General features: G+C 55.5%; 1 protein-coding gene across 1 annotated transcript in view; it reads right to left on the bottom strand.

The window, feature by feature from the left end:
* Nucleotides 1–13,538, bottom strand: part of LAMB3 (laminin subunit beta 3) — a 35,161-nt gene that overhangs the window by 5,560 nt on the left and 16,063 nt on the right. The window contains exons 7-18 of the mRNA XM_057508009.1: nt 12,419–12,482; nt 11,869–12,062; nt 9,929–10,049; nt 9,033–9,221; nt 7,644–7,799; nt 7,103–7,299; nt 6,600–6,711; nt 5,406–5,784; nt 4,020–4,177; nt 3,703–3,923; nt 3,227–3,424; nt 2,760–2,904 (exon numbers count right to left, since the gene is read on the bottom strand). Coding sequence (XP_057363992.1) covers nt 2,760–2,904; nt 3,227–3,424; nt 3,703–3,923; nt 4,020–4,177; nt 5,406–5,784; nt 6,600–6,711; nt 7,103–7,299; nt 7,644–7,799; nt 9,033–9,221; nt 9,929–10,049; nt 11,869–12,062; nt 12,419–12,482 — 2,134 coding nt within the window. The remainder of the gene's footprint in view (nt 1–2,759; nt 2,905–3,226; nt 3,425–3,702; nt 3,924–4,019; nt 4,178–5,405; nt 5,785–6,599; nt 6,712–7,102; nt 7,300–7,643; nt 7,800–9,032; nt 9,222–9,928; nt 10,050–11,868; nt 12,063–12,418; nt 12,483–13,538) is intronic.

Genomic DNA, 13,538 nt, shown 5'->3' with positions numbered 1-13,538 from the left:
TCCTCTCCTCCTCCTCTGCTTTATCTTTCCCCCTAGCATGCATCACTTCCCACATGCCAAACACTTTACTCATTGTGGATAAAGTGAAGGTTCCTGTGGCCAGGATTCTCACCTGGCCCTGGTTGGCTAGCTCACTACACATGTGTGGGCAATGCATCATTACTGACTCTATATAAAAGAGCCCTGCCAGGGCTCTGGGCGGTATCACGGTATGGCTGCAAGGCTGCAGGCAGAGCTGTGTGGGCAGAGAGGCCCAGAGGATGGCTTTGCTGGTAGAGGGGCCCAGAGGCAGAGACTGGTTTGCTGTGTGCAGACTCGCTCTGAGTGGATGGGATTTTAGTCATTGACCTGCCACTGTGGAAATAAAGTTGGGAATAACCCTTTCACCCCAAGAAGGTTCTACTGTCATTTCTTTGGTCACATTGTGAACTTGCCCGGGGCTGAAACCCATTGCAAAGACACTCATTTTTCTGGTGTTTTGTCTGTTACCCCACTAGGACAAAGCTCCACGATGGTAGGACCCGGGTTTCATCCAGGACTCTCTCCCCAGGCCCTAGCACAGCATCTGACTCTGAGAGGCACTCTGTATTTGTAGAGTAAGTGAATGATTGAAAGGTGTCCAGACCCAGGCTTCTTTTACTATTCAAGCAATCTGGGACAGGTCAGATGGCTTCTCTGGGCTCAGTTTCCTGGTCTATGAAATGACAATAACAGTCCTCAACCTGAAGGGATGAAATGAAACAATCAATTCACAAGAATTTTACCACCCAGTTCTGGGTCAGAGTAAGGCCAGAAGTACAGAGATGGCATCCTCCCTGCCATTTCACCCTGTTCACTTCTGTAGATTCTACTGGTATTGACCTGGGGGCACCCACCCACCTGAAAGGTTTCCCCTGGACACAGCCTCCTGTGAAGAGTCTCACTCTCCAATCAGAGGGTTTTCTCACTGGCTACCTACACAGGCCCCGGCCCCAGTGTCCTCCTTGCCAGATGGAAGGACATTCCTGGAAGGCAGAAGCCATGCCTCATTCATTGCTGTGTCCCTTCAGAGCCATATTCGCACACTGCAGGGGCCCAAACCATGATTATGGCTGAGTTTTGAAGTTGGCTTATCCCCAGCTGCAGGTTTGCACAAGGACCTCCTCCTAGAGATCATCGACCTCTCATCTAATGCAGAGCCCTACACCCAGAACAAGGCTTACCGTGCCCCTTCCCAGAAAGCCTCCCACAAGTGAGCACACTCCCACCCAGCTTGGGCCCTCCCTTTATTCTGTGTCACTTCGGCTGTGCCCACAGGCGTGGTCTGAGTTACACTCATTTTAAGGTGCATCGAGTCTCAGGGTGGGCTTAGCAGACATCCACTGCTCCGAACGGCTAAGATTGAAAATCAGATTAGACTTGGTCCCTGCCCCATGGAGCTCGACCCTGATGGGATAGACAGGCACGTGACCAGGGAAGCACGACCCTGAATAGGGTGCTAGGATGGCCACATGGGCCAAGCGCCACCTTCCTGCATCCCTAAGGAATTCCCCCCTACCCCTGCCCCCACTGCCCATTCTGGGGCTCTCTGGGACGCTGATCCCAGCATGGCTTCAGGCAAGCCCTGGGACCTCAGCAGACCCTTTCTGCCCATCTCTGACCTGCCATCCACTCATGAGGGGCTTTGGCCTGTTCGGAGCAAGAGCACCACTACAGTAGCAAGTAAGCCTTTAGCTCACATGAGCTGGGCTCCCAGCCAAGCAAATTCCCTGGCAGGGTTGAGAAATCTAATAGTATCAACTCGTATTCCTGAGGCACCTTTGATTTTTGAAAACACATTTTACATCAGTTATTTGATCCTCAGAATAGATGTGTGAAATACTAGCATCCCAGTTTGCAGAGGTGACAGATGAGGCAAAGAGAGCAGCAACTTGCCCAAAGTCACACAGGTTTCCTCTCTCCTGTCCAGGGATCTTTCCAATCCCCAGGGCAGCAAGAGAGGGGATCTGGTTCATTTATTCACTCCACCAACGCTGGGTGCTTTTCTGAGTCTGTCCTTACCCTGGGTGCAGGTGACAGTGAACAAGACAGATGGCCATCCCTGCCCTTTTAGAGTGTAGAGTCTAGTTCTGAGACAAACAGCACACGCGTAGACGAGTGAATTCAACAACCACAGGCTGGAAGCAGTGCAGTGAAGGTCAGACAGCAGAGGGGAAAGGATGGGAGGGGAAGACCAGATTGGAGGGAGGGGCGGTCAGGCCAGGCCTTTCTAGGGAGATGTTACTTAAACGGAGGCCTCAAGCGCAAGAACCAGCAGCCTTGGAAAGAGCATTCCAGGCAGAGAAAGAGCAAATAAAAGTCTCCAGTGCAGGCAAGGGCCTGGCCTGTTCAAAGGTGGTCAGTGAGCAAAGAGGGGAAGACATAAGTTCAGACCTTGGGGGGAGTAGAGGCCATGCGAGGAGCTGGGGGTGCGTTCCCAGAAGGAGGGAAGCCAGGGGATGGTTTTGAGCACGAGTGGGACGTGATCTCCCTTACATACTTCCCAGAGATGTGTCAGGCTCTTCTGTTGAGAACCAACCTCAAGGGAGCAGGAGGGAAGACAGGAGAACCAAGAGAGGGCGTGGCTGCCATCCAGGCAAATGGTGGGGGCCTGGCCCGGGTGGCACAGAGGCCAGGGCAGGAGGCAGCTGGCTGAGGAACTGGATCATGGACAGGGAACGGGAGGACAAGGGGCAGGCAGGTGGAACATGAGCTGAAGGGCGCGTGGAGAACGGGCTCACCGGAGAGGAAGTCCCGGACCTGCTGGAGGAGGTACCTCATGCGTCTCAGGTCTTCCTCCATCTGGGAGTGGCTGGTGCTCACCTGGGTCTCCAGGCGCTGAGCATCGGACTGCACCTGCAGGGCGACTTCCTCGGCAGCCCTGATCTGCAGGCACATTCAAAAGGTCAGGAGCGGGCGTGGCCCCGGGAGCACGTCTCACCTGCCCCCAGGATTCTGGGGAACCTGCTCCCCAAGACCTACCTGGGAAACATTTGTAACTAATTTGGTTTGGCCCCAGAAGAAATGATGTGGAATCAGGTTTAAAAAGCCCAAAACATTGGCCCCAAACTCTCTCACTTGCTGTGGGGCCTCAGATAAGTCACCTAATATCTCGGACTTTGGTCTCCTGCCTGTACAATGGGACTGACTTGTCCGGGAGGCTCTATCCCCTCTGCTATAGTGCCCACCCCACCTTGGCAGCACCTACCATCTGCCTGGTCTGCTGGAGCTGGACGTTGAAGCCCTGCAGCTGCTTGGCCACCTGCCCTGCCACCCGGAAGGCCCCACCTGCCCTGGGGAGGGCACCTATGCAGTGGGAGCCACAGGCCGTGATGTTGTCTCGGGGACACAGCTCTCCAGGGCACCCTTCTGGGGTGCAGGCTGCCTGCCGGGAGCCCCCACAGAGCTGTGGAAAGAGGGGGACATCAGAGAGGATACCCAAGGCTCCTCAACAACCACCCATCCCACACTCAGGGGACAAACAGCCAGAATTCTCCATGGCAACCAGGCACCAGAAACTTGTTTCCTTGGCAACTGCCAAGCACGCAGTGAGGAGCCAAAGAACTGGATGGGTTGGGGGTAGGGTGCCTTCACATTGCCCTAGTGGGAAGCATGTAGCAGCAGTTGGTGTGTGACAAGCTGGGCCAGGGGCTCCAGGCAGTGGCAGTCCATGCCAGGAGTCACCTTGTTGATGGTGGGGGTCAGATCAGGCAAGGAAGCCATCTCCAGCTGCAGGGCCTCGAGCGGGGGGCCCACAGCTCCTGCTCCTCCGCCGGCCTGTGTCGCCTGCCTCTCCGCCTCCCTCCGGCTGCCCCTGAGCTGGAGCAGCAGGCGGGAGCTATTGGAGACCTGCCGAGCCGCCTGCAGTGACCGCTGGTAGGCCGCAGTCAGTATCTGGGAGGCCCCTGCGGCAAGAGGACGGGAATTGGGTCCCCGTGAGCCTGGCGGCAGGGGGATGGAGGAGGAGGAGGTGCGGCATGGATGGCGGCCGGAGGCCTCACCAGCAAGATCGGCGCTGCTGACTTCTTCCGACTGCTTCCTCTTGCTCCGATACAAGACGAGGAGGTGACTGAAGCTTCTATCCACACTGGCCAGGTCTTCCGGGAGGGACAAGATCTCCTCTAGGGTCAGATCGGGCTGCAGGCCCTGGAGACTCCGCCTGGGATGGGAGACGAGCCTTCACTAGAAGAAAGGAGGGGGCTCTCCCCCCGGAACCAGCCATGCCCTTGGAGGAACTGAGGCAGGAGGAAGGACTTCAGCAAAGGCAACAGAATGCAGAGCCCTCCAGTCGGAGAGAGTTGTGTAGCCAAAGGCTGGGAGGGCCGGCAGGACCGCCCTCCCTCTGCAGGGCTTGGGGCGTCCGTAAAGACCTCCCCTTCCTTGAGCTGTGTGACCTGGACACTCCGTTCTCCTCCACGTCCCCACAGCTGGCTTCCTCAAGGAGCCCACCCTGACTCCCTCCTCCTGGCTGGCTGTACACTGACTTCAGCCGCCCACCGTCTGATGAACTGGATCCTGGGCAGGGAGAAGGAGGACCACCCACCAGGCTCCCAGGTCTCCCTTCTGCAGCCCCCACTCCCCACTGAGCTCCCAGAGCTGCTGCCCACTGCTCATCCCCACTGGAACAGGGGTCAGCGTCCACCCGCCCTGGTCCATGACCCCTGAGCTTTTGTCCTCCCTCTGCATCCCTTCTGCAGCTTGACCAACCACCAGCACCCTCCACAGCCTCACATTCTCCTCCTCCAGGCCTCGCGCGGGCCTGGACATCCTTCCAAAGCCCATCCTTCCACACCTGCATTTCCAGCCTACCAAATACCTATGGACTCACTGCTCAACTTTGAGACTTAGGTCAATCACAGTCCTGGATGGATCTGGGCACCAATACTCAGCAAGGGCTCAGGGAATGCAATGTAATTATAGAAGCTTCCAGAACCAAATCTCATGAACAAGATGGCTCTGCCAGTAGGTGGGGGGCTGTGTGGGACTGCTCCCAATCCAAAGGCAAACGCAAGTTATTTTTAGAGCTCCTGCCTCTCGGATGCCCTCCACCAGGGTGACTAATGCAGAGCTGACTCTCCTACAGGCAATGCTGGGGACTTGAAAGAATGCCGGGCTTGGGCTCCTGCCTGGCCTCTGAGGCCCTGCTCTGCCCCTCAGTGGCCATGTGGCTCTGTCACAGCACCCATCTGTGCCTTTTTTCTCATCTGCAAAATGGAAGTCATAACACCAGCACACCAACCTCACAGGACTTGCAATTGTTAAAAGAACAAACATGAAAATGCTTTGTAACTGCAAAGGGCTGAACCAATGGGAGCAAGGACAGTGTGCCCCTTATGTGCACCCATGTGGTGTAATTCTTCTAAGTGCATGGCACGGAAAGGAATTACCCAATGGAGAAGATGGCATTGGCCAACTGGGCCACCTCCTGCTCCGGGACCGCGGCGCTGCCAAGGACTGCTTGGATCTGCTCAACCTTGCTCTTTGCATCCAGGATCCGGGAGGCCAGGCTGCGGTCGTCCAGGCCCGGCCCAGGCCACAGGCTAGCGCTGGCATTGCGGAGGCTACTGAGATGTTTGGCCTGCTCCTGGAGGGCAGTATCATAGGTCTGGAAGCAAGGGTGGCAGGCCACGCACACTGGGTAGTGGTCGCAGAAGCCTCGCTGGCATTGGTCACAGCGAAGTCCGGTCAAGCCGGGGCGGCAGAGGCAGCGGCCCGAGCCCTTGTCACAGCCTGGGCCTTGTGTTCCCCGGAAGTCACAGTCACAGGCTGGCAGGGGAGAATGATGGTCAGGGCTGGGTCAGGGAGACAGTGCAGCTGGTGGGAGAGCCCGAAGAGGAGGCCTGACCTCCAGTTCCTTCTACCTGACTTAGAATAATGGACTGTCAAGGCTGGAATAAAATCACAGTAATGGTAGCAGAGAAGGCAAGCCTTTGCTCAGCACCCACTCTGCACCGGGCTGCTCTGTGCCCCACGTCCATACCCACATGACCTCACTTGACCTTCACAACCACACCGTAATAGTCAGCCACCCTTCTTTTCCCATTTTTATAGATGAGGATCTGAGGCACAGAGAACTTAAGTGCAACATGCCTTCCAGAAACTGGGGCCTAAAGAGGGGAGCGGCTCACCCCTGTCACCAGGGAGGTGGAGACTGAGCGAGACCAGACCCGGGTCTGCCCGCTCCACGTCCCAGGCTCTTGTCAGCACTTGTCAACCTGACTCTGGGGAGAGTACACCTTTCCCCCTGAGGACTCACTTTCTCCATCTATGAAGAAGGAAGAAACATCCTTCCCCCACTACTGGGCCCTAGAGGTGGCTTCTGGGAAATGCTTTGTCAAGGATGTAGGGAGAAGCCCTCCTGTCATGCAGACATAGGTGGCCTAACCAGCCAGCCCTAGGGGTGGGCCCAGCCAACCAGCAGGGGCAGTAAGGGGAGCATGTGCCACCTCAGGTGCAGGGTGTGTACTCCTGTGCCATAGAGAAGGCCCTCCCTTACCACAGGCCATACGCCCCCTGCCCCGAGCTCACCCCGGCTCACCCCACAGCCTCAGCGCCCACCCCCCGACCCAGTGGACACCCACCTTGGCACCCAGTGGCTGCGTCTCCATAGGTCCTGTCTGGACACTGGCGGATGGCCGCAGCACTGCATGTCAGGCCACCAAACCCTTCCCGGCAGGGGCACTGCCCTGTGAACTGTGGGGGACAGCACCGTGAGGGAGCCCCCCAGAAGCCCCAGCCTTGCCTGGGTACAGGGGAAGTGGCCCAGGTCCCTGGTCAGCAGACAGAGCTCAGGATTCACCAGCTGCCTGTGAGCTGGTGTGCCCCAAAATAAGGGCTCCCATCAGAGGCAGGCTCTGAAGTCAAAGGCCACAATGACCCTGCAGAAGGTGTGGTAAGTATGGCATTGCAGAAGGCCCCGAACCAAAGAGGAAGGGAGACTGGGCAGCCTTCCAAAAGGGGAATGAGGGCAGCAGCAGCCCAGCCTGACTTTGGGGAGGCCCAGAGCAGCATGCAGGGGAGACAGAGGCTGATGGGCACAATTCTCCCCCGCTGAGGGGCCCACGGGGACACCCCCACCTCGCACCTGGTTGCACTGGGGGCTGAGGGCATTGTGCGGGTCGCAGGCACACGGCTCGCAGCCCCGGCCGCTGGCCAGCTTCCAGTGGTGGGGAGCACACTGGTCACATTTGGGGCCCACCACGTGGGGCAGACACAGGCAGCGCCCACTCTCCTCATCGCATGGCATGTCCGGCCGGGACCCCATGACGCTGCAGTCACAGCCTGCAGGAGGGAGGGCTACTGAGCTCTTGGCAGACAACCAAAACTCACCCCCAGAGGACATACATGAGGGCGGGGGCCCAGCTTGGGAAAGGAATCAGGCAGGTCGTTCCCTCCAGATAACCTGTGACTCACAGGACCACCGCGCTTTCCCACCAGGGCCCGCCCTGGCAGCTTGGCCACCCGCCCTCCTCCACCGGCTCGCCACCTTCTAGCCCAGGCCGGTGCTGCCACCTGCTGGAATCCAGTGGCACAGCACCTGGTGTCCCAGAAACCAGGGCAAGACCTGAGCCTGGTAGCCCCAAGGGCCATTCCCAAGCCAGGCCATGCTGGGTCCCCCTACTCACGGTGGCAGCCCTTTGGGTTGGTGTGGGTGAGCCCTGTAAAGCCCGGCTTGCATAGGTCACAGCGCTCCCCCTGCACATGCTCCTTGCACATGCACTGCCCGGTCACTGGGTCACAAGGAGCTCCCGGCACAGCCCCATCCGGATCACATTCACAGGCTGAGAGAAACGGCCACCACAGTCGGAATAAAGAAGGCAAGCAGGGAGTTACAAGGAGACTGTGGAAGCCAGACTCCTGGTTCAAATCCTTAATCCACCACTTACTGTCTTATAACCTGACAACTTTAGTCAAGGTTCTTAACCCCTCCATGTCTCAGTTTCCTCATCTGTAAAATGGGGATAGTTATACCATCCTCACAGACTTCTGTGGAGGAAGAAATGAGTAAATGTAAAGCAGGTGGAACAGCACTTAACAACACGTTAAGTCCGATAGAAGCTTCTGTTGTCATTATTTAGTGAACAACCGCCAGGTGCCGCACAGCTGAGCACACTCCCATGTTGCCTTATGCAGTCCTCACGAGAACCCTGCAAGGTGAGGACCATCACCCTTCTTGTACCAATGAGGAAACTGAGGCCCAGAGATGTTAAGGCATGTACTCAAGGTCACACAGGAAGTAAGTGCCAGAAACTGAAGTCAAACTCAAGTCTTTCTCCCCCTTTCCATAAACAAGTCATATCAACAGGAAATGAACCAGCCCTCTCCCACCCCCACACTCATTTTTTTTTAATGCTTAAATGCAGATTCTTCCTTCATCTAGGTCTTTCCTGATTTAAAAAAACCCAGCCTGAATCTGATTGTTTCAGTCCACGTTGCTCTCTCCCATACAACCCACTGGCCCTGGTGGGCTTGTGAGGTCACCCCTGAGTGCTACATCCACATATTCATTCAATAAGCATTCCTGCAGCATTGGCAATTTGCCTGTGGTTGTGCTAGGGCCTGAGGATATAAGACATAATCCCTGCTAGGGAGGCATGCTCAGTGTTGGAAGAAAGAAAAATACAGAGCAAACCACATCACATGGTAAAGGCAATGGCATATGTATGCATAAGGTGCTTCCCCCGTTTTCTCACGCATGTACAGTTTATGTAACCAAACAGTGTGTGTGTGTGCTTCCTTACAGCAAAAACTATATTATGTATTTACTTTTTTCTCTCCTTTGTGCAAAATAAGGGCTACACAATGCATGATTTACTGATTGATTAATGGTCCAGAGAGGTTGGGTGGTTTGCTTAGAAGTGCACAGCCAAGTTTTAAAAATGTCCCGAAGTCCTGACATGCAGCCAAGCCTTCCTTAGGGCTCTAATGTCCCCAAGGACATTGCTCTGCCATGCCCAGAGCGGATGGGGAGTAATGGGCAGAGGAAACACTGGGTCCCCAGGGCCCTGACTCACGGATACAGGTCTCCTGAACGGGAACACCAGGACGCCGGTTCCGGAAGTAGTGCAGCTGACACCGCTCACAGTTCCTGCCCTCAGTGTAGTCCCGGCAGTTGTCACACACACCTCCATGTGCACCCTGGCTGGCAGCAAACACAGCTGGGTCAAAGTGACATGTCTCTGAGTGCCCGTTGCAGTCACACCCTGAAAAAGGAGATTGCCAGGGCTGGTGTTAGACCAGCACCACTGCCACTTACAATATTCCACATGGTCTCAGGGGCATCTCCTGCAACTCTGCAAGATGCTCCAGTGTGCAAAATGAGGAGGCTGGGTGATTTATTTAAGGTTGTACGGACAGTAAGAAAGAGTGTAGAGTAAGAACTCAGGCCTCCTGGCTCCCGGTGTGGGGGCTAACCCAGGCATAACGTCCCCGTTGGGCCAGACGGCCCTTTCGGTGGGGTTCGTCCCAACTGTCCCCCATTGCCACCATGGGTCTCCTGCTAGGTCACTGCCTCTCTCTGGGCAGGGGATGCTTGTTTTCCTCATTTGTGCAGAGGAAGGCCCTGACTCCAGGGGCCCATTTGAAATAGGAACCAGACATGCCCTACACAGGATAAGGCAAGTGGAGAGGCCAGTAGAAGGAGGATCTGGGGATACCATGAGATCCATGTGGCAACACAGGCATGGACCAAGACATGATCCCTCCAGACCGGCTGAGAAGGGTTAGAGAAGCAGAGGACAATTGAAACCCAAACCCTCTCTCCATCCCCACAGAGCAAGGAGAACTTAAATTGCAGGGGTACAATTAAGATTAGATTAAAATAATAAAGAATAGATTCTTCCTGTGCCCCAGGTAGGTCACAGCACCCCACCCAGTCACTACAAGGGAGGGGATGACCCCAGGCTCATACTTTGGCATTCGTGGGGGTCTCGGTCATCTGCAGGTCTCCAGGGCTGATTGTTGTAGAAGGGAGCACAGCGTTCACAATTGGGGCCAGCAGTGTTGTGCTGGCAGACGCAGACATCATGGACCTAGAAAAGGAGGCCATCAGTCATCAGGAATAATTACCAATAGAGTGTCCCAGGGATGGACCTGCCCTCTCCCCTCTGACCCTCCAGCTCACCAGTCAGGGTCCAGCTCAGACCTCAGCCCCTGCAGCCTTCGCTCAGCACCTGGGACACTTCAGCGGCCTGCTTGTGTGCCATCGTGTGTGTGTGTGTGTGCGCGCGCGTGCACTGTGGCTCAAGCTAGGTTTTTAAAAGCTCGTTCCTTGCACTTGGACATCCCTGTGATGCCCAGTCCAAAGCAGCCCCTGGAGGGCACCCAAACATCCTTGTTGGCAACCCATGATTCTAGAAGCGCAGCCCCTCTGGGGATTTATAATTCTAACAATCTATGACTGTGGTTGTTTGCCTAACAGAACTGTTCTGATGAACTGTTATTAGACTCATTAAGGTCTAAAAATAGAACAACTATTGTGTGCTAACTGTCTTCCAAATGAAGCCCAACACCCTGGGTCTGGTATTCAGGTCCTGCCTCAGGTCTGCTTGGTTCTCACGCCCTGCTCCCACCTACCAGCACAGCAAGGTCGAGCTTCCCGCTGCTCTGGACAGGCCCCACTTCCCCCACCTTTTGGGTTGTTACTGATGCTTTTCTTCCTGCCTGGAATTCCCTTCTCTCTCACCTCTCCAGCAAAATCCTGCCAGCTAGAGGAGCACCTCCTTCCCCAGGCCTCCCTGGCCCCTCTGATTCCACGGACGTCAACCCTGGAGGCACGTCAGAGTCACCTGGGGAGCTTTTTAAAATACACCAGGGCCCAGGCCCAGTTCAATACAAATGTCAGGGACAAAGCCCAGGCTTGGTACTTTTGAAAACAGCGATTCCCTTGTGCAGTCAGATTTGAGAATGACTGGGCTGGGCCTGCCCTCTCCCTCGGCGTCCCACAGCACATTGTGATTGCGTGTCAGCGAGCCGGCTCAGCCTGGGCTGGGCATCTCTGTCTGGAGGCCCTAATAGATGGCACGGGCCTGGAATGACCTCCCTCTGCTCCTCTGTAGCCCAGAGCAGGAGCTGGCCCAGCAGAGGAAAACACAAGCTGACCCGCATTCGTTTCACCTGCACTTGCCTCACAGGCCATGTTTCCTGATTTCCTCACACCCCTCTACAGCACAGCAAACCTCACGCTCCCGTATGTTAGCAGGAGAACTGAAGCCCCAGGTAAGTGAAATGACAGCTCTTTCTGCCACTTGGCCCAAGGTTCTCTCTCTTCTGCTGATGGTTTTCAAGTTTGGTCTCAAGCAAAATCCTCTGGGTTACTTGTTAAGCCGGAACTTCTCACTCCCACCCCTGACTCAGCTGGTCTCAGGTCACTGGAGCTTGCATTGCACTCTGTCCCCACCCTGCCCCTATCTCACCACTAGATGGGATTCTTGAGTCCCCAAAGCCGTGGCTCTCAGCCCCCAGGATCACCTGAGAGCTCTAAAAAGCAGTAATCAAAGCAGAGTCTCTGTGGGTGGCGATCTGAGCAATTCTTTTTTTAGCTCTCTGTGAAATTATAATGTGTAGCCAAAGTTGAGAGGCATTACCCGAAGCTCCCCGCAAGACCCACGCATATGCTTACATGTAACTGAAACTCAAAACCATCCCAAACCATAAGGCAGGTTTAAGGAAGTGCTACAAAATTCTGCCCTTTGAAATGATAATCACTTAGACTCTCTCACTGTTGCTAAAGTTTTAAATACCCAAGTCTTAAACTCAGTGCCCTCCCTGCTTCACGGGAGCCCAGAGGGTGTCCTCGTTCTGCTCTGGTCTTGCCCTCCCCCCTGTGCCCTTCCCACCCGAGGCTGTCACCTGCACCACGGAGGATGGGTCGGCAGGGGCTCCGGGCTTGGGGGCGCAGCGGTCAGCGTGGCCGTAGCAGAAGCAGGTCCCCGGCAGACGTAGCTGGGACACGGCATAGTAGGCGCTGGGGGGATGGTAGCCTCTTTGGGGTACAGGGGCCAGCCTGGTGAAGTTGACTCTCAAGTTTGTGATCGTCCCCAGCTCTGAGAGGGGCAAACAAGGAGTGGGGGTAATAAAGGAAGTTAGGGGCAAATACGCTGGGGCCAGATGGGTAAGGAAAGGAATCCTGACCTTGTCTTCCCTTCCTCCATGCCTTCAGAAGGCTACACAAAGCCCTCCTCCCCAGCCCTCCACTTTCTCTTGACGGGAAGGACCCCTCCACTCTGACTCGGGCCCTTTGAGCCTGTGGGACTACCACCGTAGACCTGTGGAGTAAGAGGAGCAAGTCTGAAATCCAACCAGCTTGATAGACATGTGAAAGATCAGGAAAGTTCTATGGCCTGGGTTCCAGCCCTGTTTTGCTCCCTCCATAAGAAGCAAGAGGAGTAGCCACACTGACCTTGAATTTTTTGGCTTTGAGTTGCTGGAATCCCAGATGCTAAGTCCATTAGGTTAAGCTGGACCTACGAAGCCAGGAGGAGGGAAGGACTAAGAGGTAAGCAGGTGCCCCAGGCTCAGAAGTCTTTCTCTCCATCAATGTCCCACATGCCTCATATTCTGAGACCCTTCTCAGCTGGAACCTGAGAGGACCCTGGGTTCAAGACCTGCGAACTGCCCTGGGCCACAAGATGGTCACTGGGCCCTGATGAATGTGCGGCGTGTGTGCGTGTGTGTGTGTGTGTGTGCGCGTGTGTGTATGTGTGTGTGTGCGTGTGTGTGTGTGTGTGTGTGTGTGCGTGTGTGTGTGTGTGTGCGCGTGTGTGTGTGTGTGTGCGTGTGTGTGTGTGTGTGTGCGTGTGTGTGCGCGTGTGTGTGTGTGTGTGTGTGCGTGTGTGCGTGTGTGTGTGTGTGTGTGCGTGTGTGTAACCTCTCCGTTACAGTTGAAAATACAGCTATCCCAAGAACTTCCTGATTTCCTTGGGTCAAAAGTTACAGTGAGCTATATGGTGCATACATGAGGGTTCAGGGGATGCTGAATGAGAGGGCCCAGGGCATACCACCACCTTCTAGACAACCCCAATTTCAACTGTGCTTTAATAAAAACACTCATTAGATGGGGCTTCGTCGGTATATCCCATAAAGAGTCTTCATGTCAACCCTTCACAGATCCTGTGTTGGGTCTGCGGGCTGGGGAACGTGGTTAGTAGGGACCTGGACAGGCTGTAACCACAGTGATGGGGCAGGAAAGCCCCGCATTGGCCACAGGGGGCGCTGGGCTCAGCGCTGGCACATCTGACAGCAACCCTGAGGGTTTGCTGAGCCTGGGTCAGGAAAGGAGAGAACATAGTCTTCATCTGGCCATGCGTACAGCACGTATGGAAGGCAAGGAGGAATTGGCCCAAGGTGGTAGGGTTCAGAGTCAGACAGACGTTCTGAGCTGTCTCTAGAGGCAGGGTCTCACTTCCAGCTCAGGGTTTAAGTTGAGGTGACCTGGAGCTGTGGCGTCCACCTGAACTTCCCCAAGGGCAAGGGTGGGGCTCCGTGGATGGATTGAGGAAATTCATGCTAGCATTAAACCA

This window comes from Manis pentadactyla, chromosome 9 (assembly GCF_030020395.1).
Source record: "Manis pentadactyla isolate mManPen7 chromosome 9, mManPen7.hap1, whole genome shotgun sequence".
In the NCBI taxonomy this organism is placed as follows: Eukaryota; Metazoa; Chordata; class Mammalia; order Pholidota; family Manidae; genus Manis; species Manis pentadactyla.
The sequence above is the reverse complement of the archived record's forward strand: the minus strand, read 5'-3'. Positions and strand labels throughout refer to the sequence as shown.